Source organism: Procambarus clarkii, chromosome 75 (genome assembly GCF_040958095.1).
Source record: "Procambarus clarkii isolate CNS0578487 chromosome 75, FALCON_Pclarkii_2.0, whole genome shotgun sequence".
In the NCBI taxonomy this organism is placed as follows: Eukaryota; Metazoa; Arthropoda; class Malacostraca; order Decapoda; family Cambaridae; genus Procambarus; species Procambarus clarkii.
This window is the reverse complement of record NC_091224.1, coordinates 26,441,139-26,454,049: the sequence shown is the minus strand read 5'-3', so window position 1 is coordinate 26,454,049 and position 12,911 is coordinate 26,441,139. Positions and strand designations below refer to the sequence as shown.

The 12,911-nt window shown below is 42.7% G+C and overlaps 1 protein-coding gene across 3 annotated transcripts in view; it reads right to left on the bottom strand.

Annotated features, from left to right (window-relative positions):
* arr (low-density lipoprotein receptor-related protein 6) overlaps positions 1-12,911 on the bottom strand; it is a 125,484-nt gene that overhangs the window by 55,206 nt on the left and 57,367 nt on the right. For all 3 annotated transcript variants that reach the window (XM_069313409.1, XM_069313408.1, XM_045764209.2), the window contains exons 13-16: positions 10,167-10,308; positions 8,757-8,945; positions 5,857-5,964; positions 2,157-2,343 (exon numbers count right to left, since the gene is read on the bottom strand). In XM_069313409.1, the coding sequence (XP_069169510.1) occupies positions 2,157-2,343; positions 5,857-5,964; positions 8,757-8,945; positions 10,167-10,308 (626 nt within the window). The remainder of the gene's footprint in view (positions 1-2,156; positions 2,344-5,856; positions 5,965-8,756; positions 8,946-10,166; positions 10,309-12,911) is intronic.

Sequence of the window (12,911 nt, the reverse complement as noted above, 5' to 3'; positions counted from 1 at the left end):
CTTTTTGGGTGCCTAACCCGGTCGATGGCAGACATAGAATGCTTCCTACCACACGAGGGTTTCTATAGGCCATTGTTCCTCGTGCCTCTCTCAGGGGGCCCAGGTTCTGGTTCATGGTATGCCTAGAACTCGCTGTGCATTGACTGATGCCAGGGTCTAATACATTCATATCAGCCTGGTTAGCTCTTGGGAGCCAAAGGGGCTCCCCCCAGAAAGAATACTCATAGCCCAGTCGATAGAGCGTCGGCCTCACACGCGTGTGGTCCGTGGTTCAAGACCAATACAGCTCGGGTGAATGCAATGATGGGTCATTGAGAGAACAGTTAAGGGGACCACCGAGAAAACAGTGATGGGGTCACAAGGAAGAGTCATGGCCAGGTTGTGGAGACGACCTCTGGGGTCCTGATGGTAACCAGGTCTAGCCCACTAGAATATTCTTTCTTTAGGAAGAGTCATGACATAGAGGGGTCTGCCGCCGGTGGTCTGGATGGTCGAAATCGTAGCAGACATGTGGAAAAAGGCTGATATAGTTCCAAGCTACAAAAGTGGCAGCAGGGAAGACCCCCTCAAAAACTGACCTGTATCATTGACAAGTGTAATAGTCAAAATATTGGAAAAATAAAACTAAATGGGTAGAACACCTGGAGACAAACGATATAATATCAGATTGTCCGTATGGTTTTCGATCTGAAAAAGCCTGAGTAACAAATTTACTCAGCTTCTATGATCGAGCCACAGAGATTTTACCAGAAAGAGATGGTTGGGTCGACTCCATCTATCTGGACTTACAAAAGGCTTTCGACAAAGTTCCACATAAGAGGTTGTTCTGGAAACTGGAACACATTGGAGGGGTGACAGGTAAGCTGCTAACATGGATGAAAAATTTTCTGACTGATAGAAAAATGAGAGCAGTAATAAGAGGAAGTGTATCGGACTGGAGAAATATCACAAGCGGAGTACCACAGGGTTCAGTTCTTGCATCGGTAATATTTATTGTCTACATAAACGATCTACCAGATGGAATACAGAATTATATGAACATGTTTGCTGATGATGCTAAGATAATAGGGAAGACAAGTAACTTAGATGATTGTCATACCCTTCAAGAAGACCTGGACAAAATAAGTATATGGAGCAACACTTGGCAAATGGAATTTAATGTAAATAAATGCGATGTTATGGAATGTGGAATAGGAGAACATAGACCCCCCCCCCCCCACACAACCTATAGATTGTGAGAAATCTTTAAAGAATTCTGATAAAGAGAGAGATCTAGGTATGGTTCTAGATAGAAATCTATCACCTGAGGATCTCATTAAGAAGTGATCCAAGTATACAAGTAGCATAGATGTATACTATACAAGTAGCATAGATGGTGTGAGGGGCCTATGCTACTCTTTCAAACTTCAGAATTCCTGTTAAAAATACATGTTGGCGAAATACTAAAGAAATTGTTCACGACTTTTGTTAGACCAAAGCTGGAATATGCAGCGGTTGTATGGTGCCCATATCTAAAGACTGGAAAAGGTGCAAAGACATGCCACAAATTGGCTCCCAGAACTGATGGACAAGAGTTACGAGGAGAGGTTAGTGATTAAATATGCAAAAACTAGAAGACAAACGAAAAAGAGGTGATATGGTCACTACGTACAAAATAGTAACAGGAATTGATAAATTGATAGGGAAGATTTCCCGAGACCTGGAACTTCAAGAACAAAATGTCATAGATTTATAATAACTAAACACAGATGCTGAAGAAAAATAAGAAAATTCACTTTCACAAACAGAGTGGTAGACGGTTAGAACAAGTTAGGTGAGAAGGTGGTGGAGGCCAAGACCGTCAGTAGTTTCAAAGCGTTATATGACAAAGAGTGCTGGGAAGACGGGACACCACGAGCGTAGCTCTCATCCTGTAACTACACTTAGGTAATTACACATTTAGGTAATTACAAACAAGTGATGGGGGGTAACCAACAATACAGTAATAGGGTCACCAAGAGCATAGTGATGGGAGGGGGGGGGGGGTTACCATAAGGTCACCATAAATGTAGTGACGGGGGGTCAATAAGAGCATAGTGATGGGAGGGAGGGGGGGTCACTAATGACACAGCAATGGATGTCATGCAAGTTCTTTCAGATTCAAGAGGTTGACCTACCTCCCTGTTACGTCCATTTAAATCACTGCTTTCTATCAAGAAATTGTCAATATCTGTCCAGTACAGGCGACTATCTTTGAAGTCGATAGTGAGGCCATTTGCACGGCCCATCTTTGTGACAATTGGAGATGGCTGCGAGGCGTCCAGATGGGCATGCGATATGCTTGGCTCATCTCCCCATTCTGACCTAGAAAGTAAATAATTTCATTACTTTAAGGGCACTGAACACATTTTCAATATTGCCTGTATTGCCATTAGCATTAGCATTAGCTACATTTTCAGCTGTACTGTATTTCAAAAAATCTTTCAAGTTGCTGTCAACTACACACAACCAAATCTTATAATAATGGTGAATTACCAACTGTGTTTTATGTTTGCATAGTAAAAAAAAAAAATCACATTAAATACAAGTCAGTGTAAAGTAAATACAAAGTAAAATAAAATAATTAAAAATGCGGTCACTGAGGTGACAAAAAACATGTATGACTACAAGGGTCCTTTTAATCCCCTTGGGAAAAATTTTATGGACTACAAGGCAATCACCAGCTGGGGTAACGAAAAACAGGTACGCAAACGCGTGTCCCTCAAAACTGTGATGAAAAACAGGTACGCCTACGTGTGTCCCTCGAAACTGTGACGAAAAACAGGTATGCCAATGCGTGTCCCTCGAAAAAAGCAAAACGAACACGCGTAGGCGTACTTTATACTACTAAAGTATAAAGGGCATAAAAAATGATGCCCTCAGCATCACTCCTTCCACAGCACTAATCACAACAATCCTGCTATTATCACAACCCTGGTCATTTTTATCACAGTCAGGGGTCATCTGTAATACTGTCATCGCTAAATAATAGCAGCTATATACTTATTTTGACATTTTTAGATGATGCTGTGGTCACAAGCTGAACAGCAATGCTGTTAGCTGCGTGTACCACCCTCGGTTGCTCCCACAGTACTGTGGCTCTCACACCGGAGAATATTGCCCACAATTTTTTTTAAACATGGCGTCTGTTTACAAGAGCCCTGAGGAAGCTAATGTGAACCCCGTGTAGCCGCGGGCCATTTGAATCATGCCTGGCACTCTATAGCGTATATATACACTATGTGCACCGTGGGGCATGTTACTCATGACATATGTATACGCCATGCGCAGCTAAGGGTTAAATCCACCTCAAAATAACGACAAGAGAATTTGCAAAGTTCCCTCTTGAAATAGTTATGCCCACTTTAACCCTTAAATGGCGCATGGCTATATACTATTTGACACCACAGGCGCATACAAAAAAATAAAAAAATAAAAAATCTTCCTAACCTGCTAATTTGTGTTCACTGGTCATGGGAAAAATAATAAAAAAATCGTAAGTGGCATATATTGCCCGCTATAGGGCGGGGAAGTCTGGCAAATTATAGGCGCTGACTCAGCGTGCGTCCCAGGCGGTCTATTGCTCGCCCGCTGTCAGGCCGGAGTTGCCACAAAGATATAATTACCTAATTATTTCAATGTCTCTGATTGATTTTTCATAGTTTTTTGCTGTAATATTATTCAATAGTGTGTAGTGTGATATATTTATATAATAAAATGAGTGAATCATTGCTGTACTCAAAAATATGGTGTGCATATTGTTGATTCAATTATGTTCATCAAACAGTGAACAAATACTTTGTCGGTTATTACACTATATACACAGGTTATATATAAGTATCTGCATGTTTTGTTCACTATAACAAACCACTAAGTTGCTATTATGAGTAAAAAAGTAACGAGGAGTGACCGCCGTGTACCAGCCAGCCACTCACTCCCTCCCTCCCTCCCTCCCTCAACACCTCATTCGCCCACATTCTCCTCCCACAATACTATTTTTGCTTTTATTCACTATATACAGACGTTATATATAAGTATCTACATTCGTGCTCACCATAACGAACCACTAAGTTGGCATGCTGAGTGGCAGTAGCAGTGGCAGCCCCCCACTGGCTGCTACTTCCTCCCTCCCTCCCTCAAGTCACCTGACTCACCCTCATTCTCCTCCCACAATACTGTTTTTGCTTTTATTCACTATATACAGACGCTATATATTTGTATCTGCATTCGTGTTCACCATAAGGAGCCACTAAGTTGGTATGCTGAGTGGCAGCCAGTGGCAGTCCGCCACTGGCTGCCACTCCTTCCCTCCCTCACCTCACCTGACTTGACTTGACTTGCCACCATTCTCCACCCACCATACTGTTTTTGCTTTTATATACAGACGTTATATATAAGTATTTACATGTTTTGATCACCATAACTGTGCATCTAAGCTTGTATGGTGAGTAAAGGCACAAACGTAGCTACTCACACAGTCAGCTGATGGCTACCGACCTCAAGGCCAGACGCACTAATATTTCTCCTCCAACAATACTGTTTGTGGTGTTATTACGCTATATATACACATTATATATAAATATCTACCTGTTTTATTCACCATACTTGTACAAGTAAACTGGTATGGTGCCCAAAGACCATCGTGGTCACCAGGAAACAACATGATAAATCGTGCAGACGACGCCACCACCCTCACCACAATGGCGGCTCCCAACCTCCTACTCTTGCTGTTTATACCCTCTATACACACGTTATATATAAGTATCTACATTTGTGTTCACCATAGCGAACCACTAAGCTGGTATGCTGAGTGCAGTCAATAAAAGGTGGCCACACACAGTCAGAAGACGACACCACAACCCTCCCTCCCACAGCATTACTCCTCCCTCCATGAAGCACAGTGCTAAATATCACCACAATCCTGCTATTATCAGAACCCTGTCAGTTTTATCACAGTCAGGGGTCGTCTCTAATAATATCATCGCTACATAATAGCATGAACAAGTATATTATGGCATTTTTAGGCAATGCTGTGGTCACAAGCTGAACAGCAGTGCTGTGAGCTCATGCTGCGTGCGTCAGGCTTGGTGGCTCACTCAGTACTGCGGCCCTTAACACCCGGGAATTTGGCCCACGATTTTTTTTTTAAATGGCGTCTGTTTACAAGAGCCCTGATGAAGGTGTGGTGAACCCCGTGTATTCGCGGGCCGTTTAAATCTTGCGTAGTACTCCAAATCATCATATGATGCGATGCGCAATTTACTGCAAGTCGGTCAAAGCATCATATGATGCGACGCGCAATTTAAGGGTTAACACTTTCGCTCGCCGGGCGAGCGAGCGCCAGACCACCTCAAGGTGCGCCGCACATTCCACGGGAGCGAGCGGTTTTTGAATGTTGGTTTTTACTCTTTCCAATTTTGTCACATCAATTCTCGTCCTAGGTCTTTCATTTTGGCATCAATGTGTTTGCAGCAGAATTCCCTACAGACGTATATGCATATAAAGTCCAAAAGCGCGGCGTACCACCCACAGCAAACAGAGAAAGTGACCGGGTTACCGGTGAGTGCTCAAGAGCAATAAAATGTGTATACTCTTTTCAACTTTGTCACCTCGTCCTAAGTCTTTCATTTTGTTTTCAATGTGTTCGCAATGAAATTCCCTATAGCAGTATATGCATATAATCCCAAAACCGTGGCGTGCCCCTCCCGCAGCCAAGCCGAAAGCAGGCCAAATTTTAAAATTTTTAACGCCATGTTACATCGTTACCGCACGTTCGTCTACTAAACTTTTGATGCCATACTGCGCCATTAACGAGTGAAAGTGCTAATTTTCTCTTACCAGTACATGTAGCCCTGACCCGGATCAAGTGCCAGAGATTTGGGACTAGCGATGTTCTGCCACAGAAGAACTCGTCTAGATGTTCCATTTAATCTTGCAACTTCAATCCTGCAAAAACAAATGAATATCAAAGCTGGATAAATACATAGTTAAGAGTGAGACAAAAAAACAATTATTGCAAATTTAAATACTAGACCTAAAATTAAAAAAAAATCATTAAATGTAACGAAACGCCATTTTGTGGTTGAGCCACGGAGGCTCCCTGTAGCTATTGGACCGGGAACCACTAGCTATAATATTAGCTATAATAATAACCACTATTATTAGCTATAATAATAGTCTGGGACTTCAGTCATAAGGAGTTGTCTTGCCTACCGGGAACCACTAGCCAGAACATGGTTCCCTCAGAGGTGAAGGGAGCAATGGGCTATGAACTCTCCACTGTTTGGGAGTACTGTACATTCATGTCTGCCATTGACCAAGGTTGGGCACCTAGAAAGGCAGGACCCCCAAAACAGACCCCAACTGGTAGAAAATTGCAACCTGAGACCAAAACAGGCTAGAAACTCTTCCCTCCCCCCCCCCCAAAAGGAAACAAGCAAATCGTCATCAACCTGAGACGCCGCTCGTTCCCCCCCCCCTCAAAGGGACCCCTCCAGTCCCCACCGAGCGCCGGCCGTCTGCCCACTAGTCTGAAGACTGAGCAAATGGAAGAAAACCGCCAACTGGAGGGAGGGAGGGTGCCAGGGAGCCTCCAGTGCTCACCCATTAAATGGAGTTTCATTACATTCAATGCTGGTTTTCCGAGGGAAGCCCCGTCGGCTTCCTGGAGCTAGCTACCCAAAGATAAGTAAAGGAGGGACTTACCCAGGAAGCAGTTGCACCACATGACTGATGACGAAGACAGGACAACTGGCTGCAACCGACGGCCCAAGGCCACACACAAGACCGCTGAAGGCCAGAAACGTTCACGACATAACACGTGACCAGGACCCTGTTCTACCTCCAAAATCCCTGGTCCATGAATGTCAGCCCAAGACATGTTCTCAAACACAGCAGCCAGAGCTGCAAACATCCAATCATCATGGGCATGAGGGTAGAATTCAGGCTGCATTAGATTTAACCCTGCAGACAACCTGGAAGACCCTAGCCCTGGAACAGGGAACGAGGGAAATCGGATCAACCCAACGTGCATCCCCAGCCACCGAAGCCGAGGAGCGCAGGTAACGACACAAAGCCGTAACCAGGTACTACTGCACCCGTTCATCGGGCGATCAAGGGGGCTCCTCCAGAAAACCAGCATTGAATGTAATGAAATGCTGCTTCCTGGTGAAGCACCAGTGGCTCTCTAACACCCTCCCTTCCAGGTAGTTGGTGGTTTGGGGTTTATCTGATCCAGAATTGACTTGGAGTTGGCTGAGAACTGGGGGTTCCATGTCCACCCCTGGAGGTAGTTTGGTGGAACAGTACAGAATTAGGGATTCAAGCTAAATTTGAGTGATTCGATGATTTTGTTTGACTTGTTTGTAATGTTAGGCAATTGTTAACACCTCAGTTCCGGTGAGCCTTGCACATGTAATGTGTAACCTTGTCTGTAATGCTTTGCTGACTTTCTGGATGCATTCACAGTCAGGTGGTGAAGTGTTACGTGTTTTCTGAATCTCTCAGAGATGGGGAGGAGGGGGCAGATTCTGGCTCTGGTTCCCAGCAAGCCAAACAACTCCCGTGACTGATGTGGCTTAGTAGATACTAACAATCTCGGTGAGAGCTTCATAAAGCCACCAAGGCTCAACTAGGAAGAGGAGTTTCATTACATTCAATGCTGTTCCTTTATAAAACCAGAGACATACCTATCTCCCACATTCCCAAACCATGAATCCATGCAGGCTAACACTTAAATGTTAGTTGTACTAATGTGATATCTGCTTGCTCAGCATCCTCAAGTACACAACAGTACACTCCAGTACAGTACACTCAATTGAGTTACATCAAAGAAAAGAGAATAAACAGATTCCTTGCCAGCCAATGATCCTGTTTCTTCAACTACACCACTGCTAAATATCATGACCAGTTTTCTCCATCTCCACAATACCTCCACAAATTACTTCCTACCATTTCTGTTCCTACTTTGTGTCTGGTTTATCTTTGCTTGTTTCTTTCTTTCTCCCTTTTCCCCATATTAACTTGCTGAGTTCAATTCACATTCTTTTTGCACATTATCATTCAGAGCCAACAAGTTGCAAGTGCTTTATTCTGTGTCTGCTAAACTGTTCTTCTTTTGCATAAAGCTCCCATTACTGTAAACCTTCACGAGTCTTTAAATACGCGAAGAGACAACATGAAATACAGATTGGATACTGTGCTTGAACCTGGCATGGAATTCAAGATTTTAAAGGCATCGAAGAAAATGCACACAGGATGTCCTCACTGAACATTTGCTATTGATGTGTTGATGGTCAAATGTCGCAGATCACACGAGCAGCATTACAACACTTCCTACACATGCTGGTGATGAGTCACAATAATGTGGCTCAAGATATGACACCAAGCCACACGTCACAAAATTAAGAGACGACAACGTTTCGGTCCATCCTAAACCATTATCAAGTCAGGTAATAGAGAGTGGAAGAGATAAATAAGGCAGGAAAATGAGATGCAAGATGGTATAAAAGAAAAAGTCAGTAAGATGAGAGGTAAAAATCGGATCAAAGGTAAGAATAGGATAAAAGGTAAGAATAAGATGTAGATTCAAGACTCCTTGTCAAAATCATTAGATTAACCTAAGACCTAAAATAACATAACTATTAGTAATTTTAACTGTTTACTAATTTTGTATTATAAGACACACACAACTTATATTTCAGTAATTACTGTATTACAATCTTTAATTGAAGGGTTACCTGTTGTTTCCCATGTCTGCCCAATAAATGTTGCGAGCTAGCCAATCAACAGCCATGCCTTCAGGAAAAGAAAGTCCAAGCTCTATAACAGGCTCCATTTGGGAGCCATTCATAAAGGCACGAGAGATGGACTTCACCCTGATATCCGTCCAGTACAGTCGATTATCAACACTGTCAAAGTCAATGGACCTGAAAATAAAGAACAGTATAGACATATTTGTACATTAGCATTACCCCTTTTTCCTCTTTTGTGGGTTGAGAGGGCATCAGTCCGTAGAAAAAATCAGCATTGAATATAATGACGCTCCATTTTCTGGGCGAGTCCTGGAGGCTCACTGGAGCTTACCAGGCTGATATGTATGTATTAAACCGAGGCATCAGTCAAATTGATTGGAGTGCTTGCCTATCACAGACCATGAGTCAGAACCTGGCTCCCTCGGAGAGGCACAAGGAGCAATGGTCTATAGAAACCTCCATGTGGCTGGAAGCCTTCTACGTCTGCCATCGATCGGGTTAGGCACCCAGAAAGGTAGGCATCCCCCCCCCCAAAAAAAAACTCCACCTGGTTCAAAATTGTTACCAAAAGCTGAACTATCAAGCAGAACGCCCTAATCTGAAAACAAGCAAAACAAGCATGACATCACAGCTTCTGCACCGCTGTCTGCCCAGCTCCCCCTCACCAGGAGGAAGAAGGGGCAGCCCAAGACCCTTGTGCCAGCAATCCAACCCCAGTTCAGTGACTGAATATCAAAAAGCGAATGCCACCGACTGGAGGGAGGGTGGCCGGAGAACCTCCTGGACTCACCCAGAAAATGGCATTTCATTACATTCAATGATGGTTTTCTGCGGAAAGCCCCTCTGGCTCCCTGGAGCTACCTAACCACAGAAAAAGTAAAAGAGGGATGAAGAAAGACATTTTCTTACAACTTTCCTACAACTTTCATGCTAAAAGAAAACATTCTAACATGCTTAATATGACTCGTATGCGTTTCCACCTGTCCCCTTGTTCTGTTGGTACTCAGCGTGAACATTGTCTATTTTCACTCTGTCAATTCCCATAAGTATTTTATGTGTTTCTATCAAATCTCCCCCACTCCCTTCTTTTTTCTAGCGCCATTAGGTTTAGTTCCTTCAGTCACTCTCATACCCCATCCATTGCAACTCAAGAGACTCATCACAAATTTCCAAACCTTTTCCAGTTTTCTTATGTGTTTCTTTAGGTAGGGGCTCCACGATAGGGTGGCATACTCTAAGACTGGTCTTATGTAGGCAGCGTGAAGCGCTCTAAATGCCTCCTTACTTAGGTTTCTGAATGACGTCCTAACTTTTGCCAACGTAGAATACGCTGTTGTTGTTATCCGATTTATATGTTTGTGTCGATTTGGCAAAGATACAGACAGATGAACTTACATGGCCTGCTGGATGCCGGTGACAGGGATGGGAACGTTATGGCTGGTGAGGAGGGAGATGCGTCTGATGTCCTCCTTCCTCGTGTACAGCAGAAAGGCTTCAGGAACAACGCACTCCTTCTCATTCTGAGTGAGTTCATAACCTGTCAAACAATTACAACATCCAAGTAAATTTTTAAGTTAGGCGTATCTAGTCTACCGAGTTCAACCGCAGCATAATCAATTCTTACATCTTAAGATCATGATAACCATTTTCCAGGCTATAAATTGTATTAGGTATAGCTATAAATTATAAGACAGCTAGAGAATGCAAACTTAAACCAGGGCCTTGAGAAAATAGCCACATTAGCACTAGAAATGTGCACAAGTCACATACCACGAAGGAGAGAGAGATGCAAACTAAAATGAGAACGCCGTTCTCTATTTAGGCGACGAAAACAAATTGTGGAACATCTTAAACGCTTAACTGTGCCAAGAACAAGAAAGAAGGCTACGTAGAGAAATAGAAACGACTGAGCTAAGGTTGCAAGAATCCAATAATCTCCAGGAAAGATATCACGAGCAAAAGGCCATAAGTGAAATACAATACAGTACTGTAGTTAGAAACCTGAAATACTTTTTCTTGTGTGCAAAAACAAGAACAAGAAGTACATCTGGCATTGGGTCCTTGCACAAGGGTGATAAACATTTGTGACTTGTTCAAGGATGATAAATTTTCACAGATGACAACAAAGAAATGAGTGGAATACTGACACTTCAGTATGATTCTGTTTTCAATGAATAACTGAACACATTGAAGATCAATGATCCAAATGAATTCTTCACAAATGCGACATCAACACTGAACCACATAACAGATGTCACCCTAACCCCACTGGATGTTGAAGCAGCCAGAGACACCATGCCTATGCACTGTGCACCAGGTCCAGACTAATGGAACTCTAGTCATCAAAAAGTGCAAAATACCACTATCACAGGCCCTAAACATCTTTTGGAGACACAATTTAGATACCGGTTGTCATCCCTAACACACTTAAGACAGCAGAGATCACACCATTCACAAAAGAGGTTGTAAAGCAGATGCAAAAAATTATAATCTATAAGCTCCAACTTCACATATCATAATTTTGTTAAAGAGTGCTGAGAAGTAAGATTACAAATCACATGGAATCACAAGATTTGTATAACACTGGACAACATGGGTCCAGAACAGGCCACTCCTGCCTCTCACAATTTCTAGATCACACTATGACATGGCCTTAAGTGCCGTGGAAGACAAGCGAGTGAGCAACCACGGTTGGCGCACACAGCATGAGTTAACAGCACTGCTGTTCAGCTTGTGACCACAGCATCACCTAAAAATGTCAAAATATATATGTAACTGGTATTATTTGGGCATGATAGTATTACAGAAGACCCCTGACTGTGATAAAGACTGTACAATGTTCAGATATCAGTGAATCAATGCTGTTCAAGATGTTCACAGCACTAGCCACAGCACACTGCACTCTAAGAATCTTCAAATGATTTCTCATGTTCCTTTACAAAATAAACTTGTGGAAAATTATTCATTTACAGGATTTAGTGACTAGGATTCTGATAATAGCAGCATTGTGGTGAGAATTAGCAATGTTTGTAGTATGATGGGAGGAGTAATCTTGGTGAGGGAGGGAAGGAGGGAGGTGGTGGTGTCGTCTGCTGACTCTGTATTCAGCAAAAATTGAGAGAAGGAAAAAAATCAGGCCCTAAACATCTTTTGGAGATGGAGCCTAAATACTTGTGTTATGCTTCATATGCTTGAAACAGCAGAGATCGCACCACTTCCCAAAAGAGGTAGTAACGTTTATGCAAAAATCTATAGACTAACAGCTCTAACATTGCACATCATAAAAATCTTTGAGAGTGCTAAGAAGTAAGATCACAAAACTTATGGAATCACAATGTCTGCATAACCCTTGCCCCTTGCCTCAGATCTGTCATATACTGTCATGCCCAAATAATACATACCCTTGCCTCAGATCTGTCATATACTGTCATGCCCAAATAATACATACCCTTGCCTCAGATCTGTCATATACTATCATGCCCAAATAATACATACCCTTGCCTCAGATCTTGTAGATCTGAGGCAAAGTGAAATTGACACCAGTAATTTCATCTACCATCATACTATCATGCAAGAGGAGCCACACATCTATGGATCATCCAATAAAATCAGCAGACTTCTAGATGTTACTACTGCTCGGCTTAGACTCGGTTACAAGTATCTCTGGGAATTCTCATTATCTGCCGATGTAGACCTGACCAAATGTAAACTGTCAACAAAATTATTCGCACACCCTCCGTCACTATGTGATGGAGTGCGAAAAGATACGTGAATTTGGAGACAATTCTATAACCAATGTTCCAGCGATGTGTAAATATTTCATTCAAAATGATCTGCTACCAGACAAATATTTGGTATTATAATATCCAAACTGGGGATATTTGGCTATAGCCAAATATCCCCAGTTTGGTAACTGTAGGTAGTAACTGAGTGATTGTAACCTATCCACCGCTGCCCACTGGATGGGGGGGCGGTGTGCAGGACAAACATATCAATTGTGACACTAGCTCTCCACATGTGTCAGTTGCTTAATTTAGAAACTGTATTTGTGGTCAATCTCGAACCCATTGTTGATGTGACGACTTGTACCGAATTTTGTAACTTTCTTGAGGTTATCTTGAGATGATTTCGGGGCTTTTA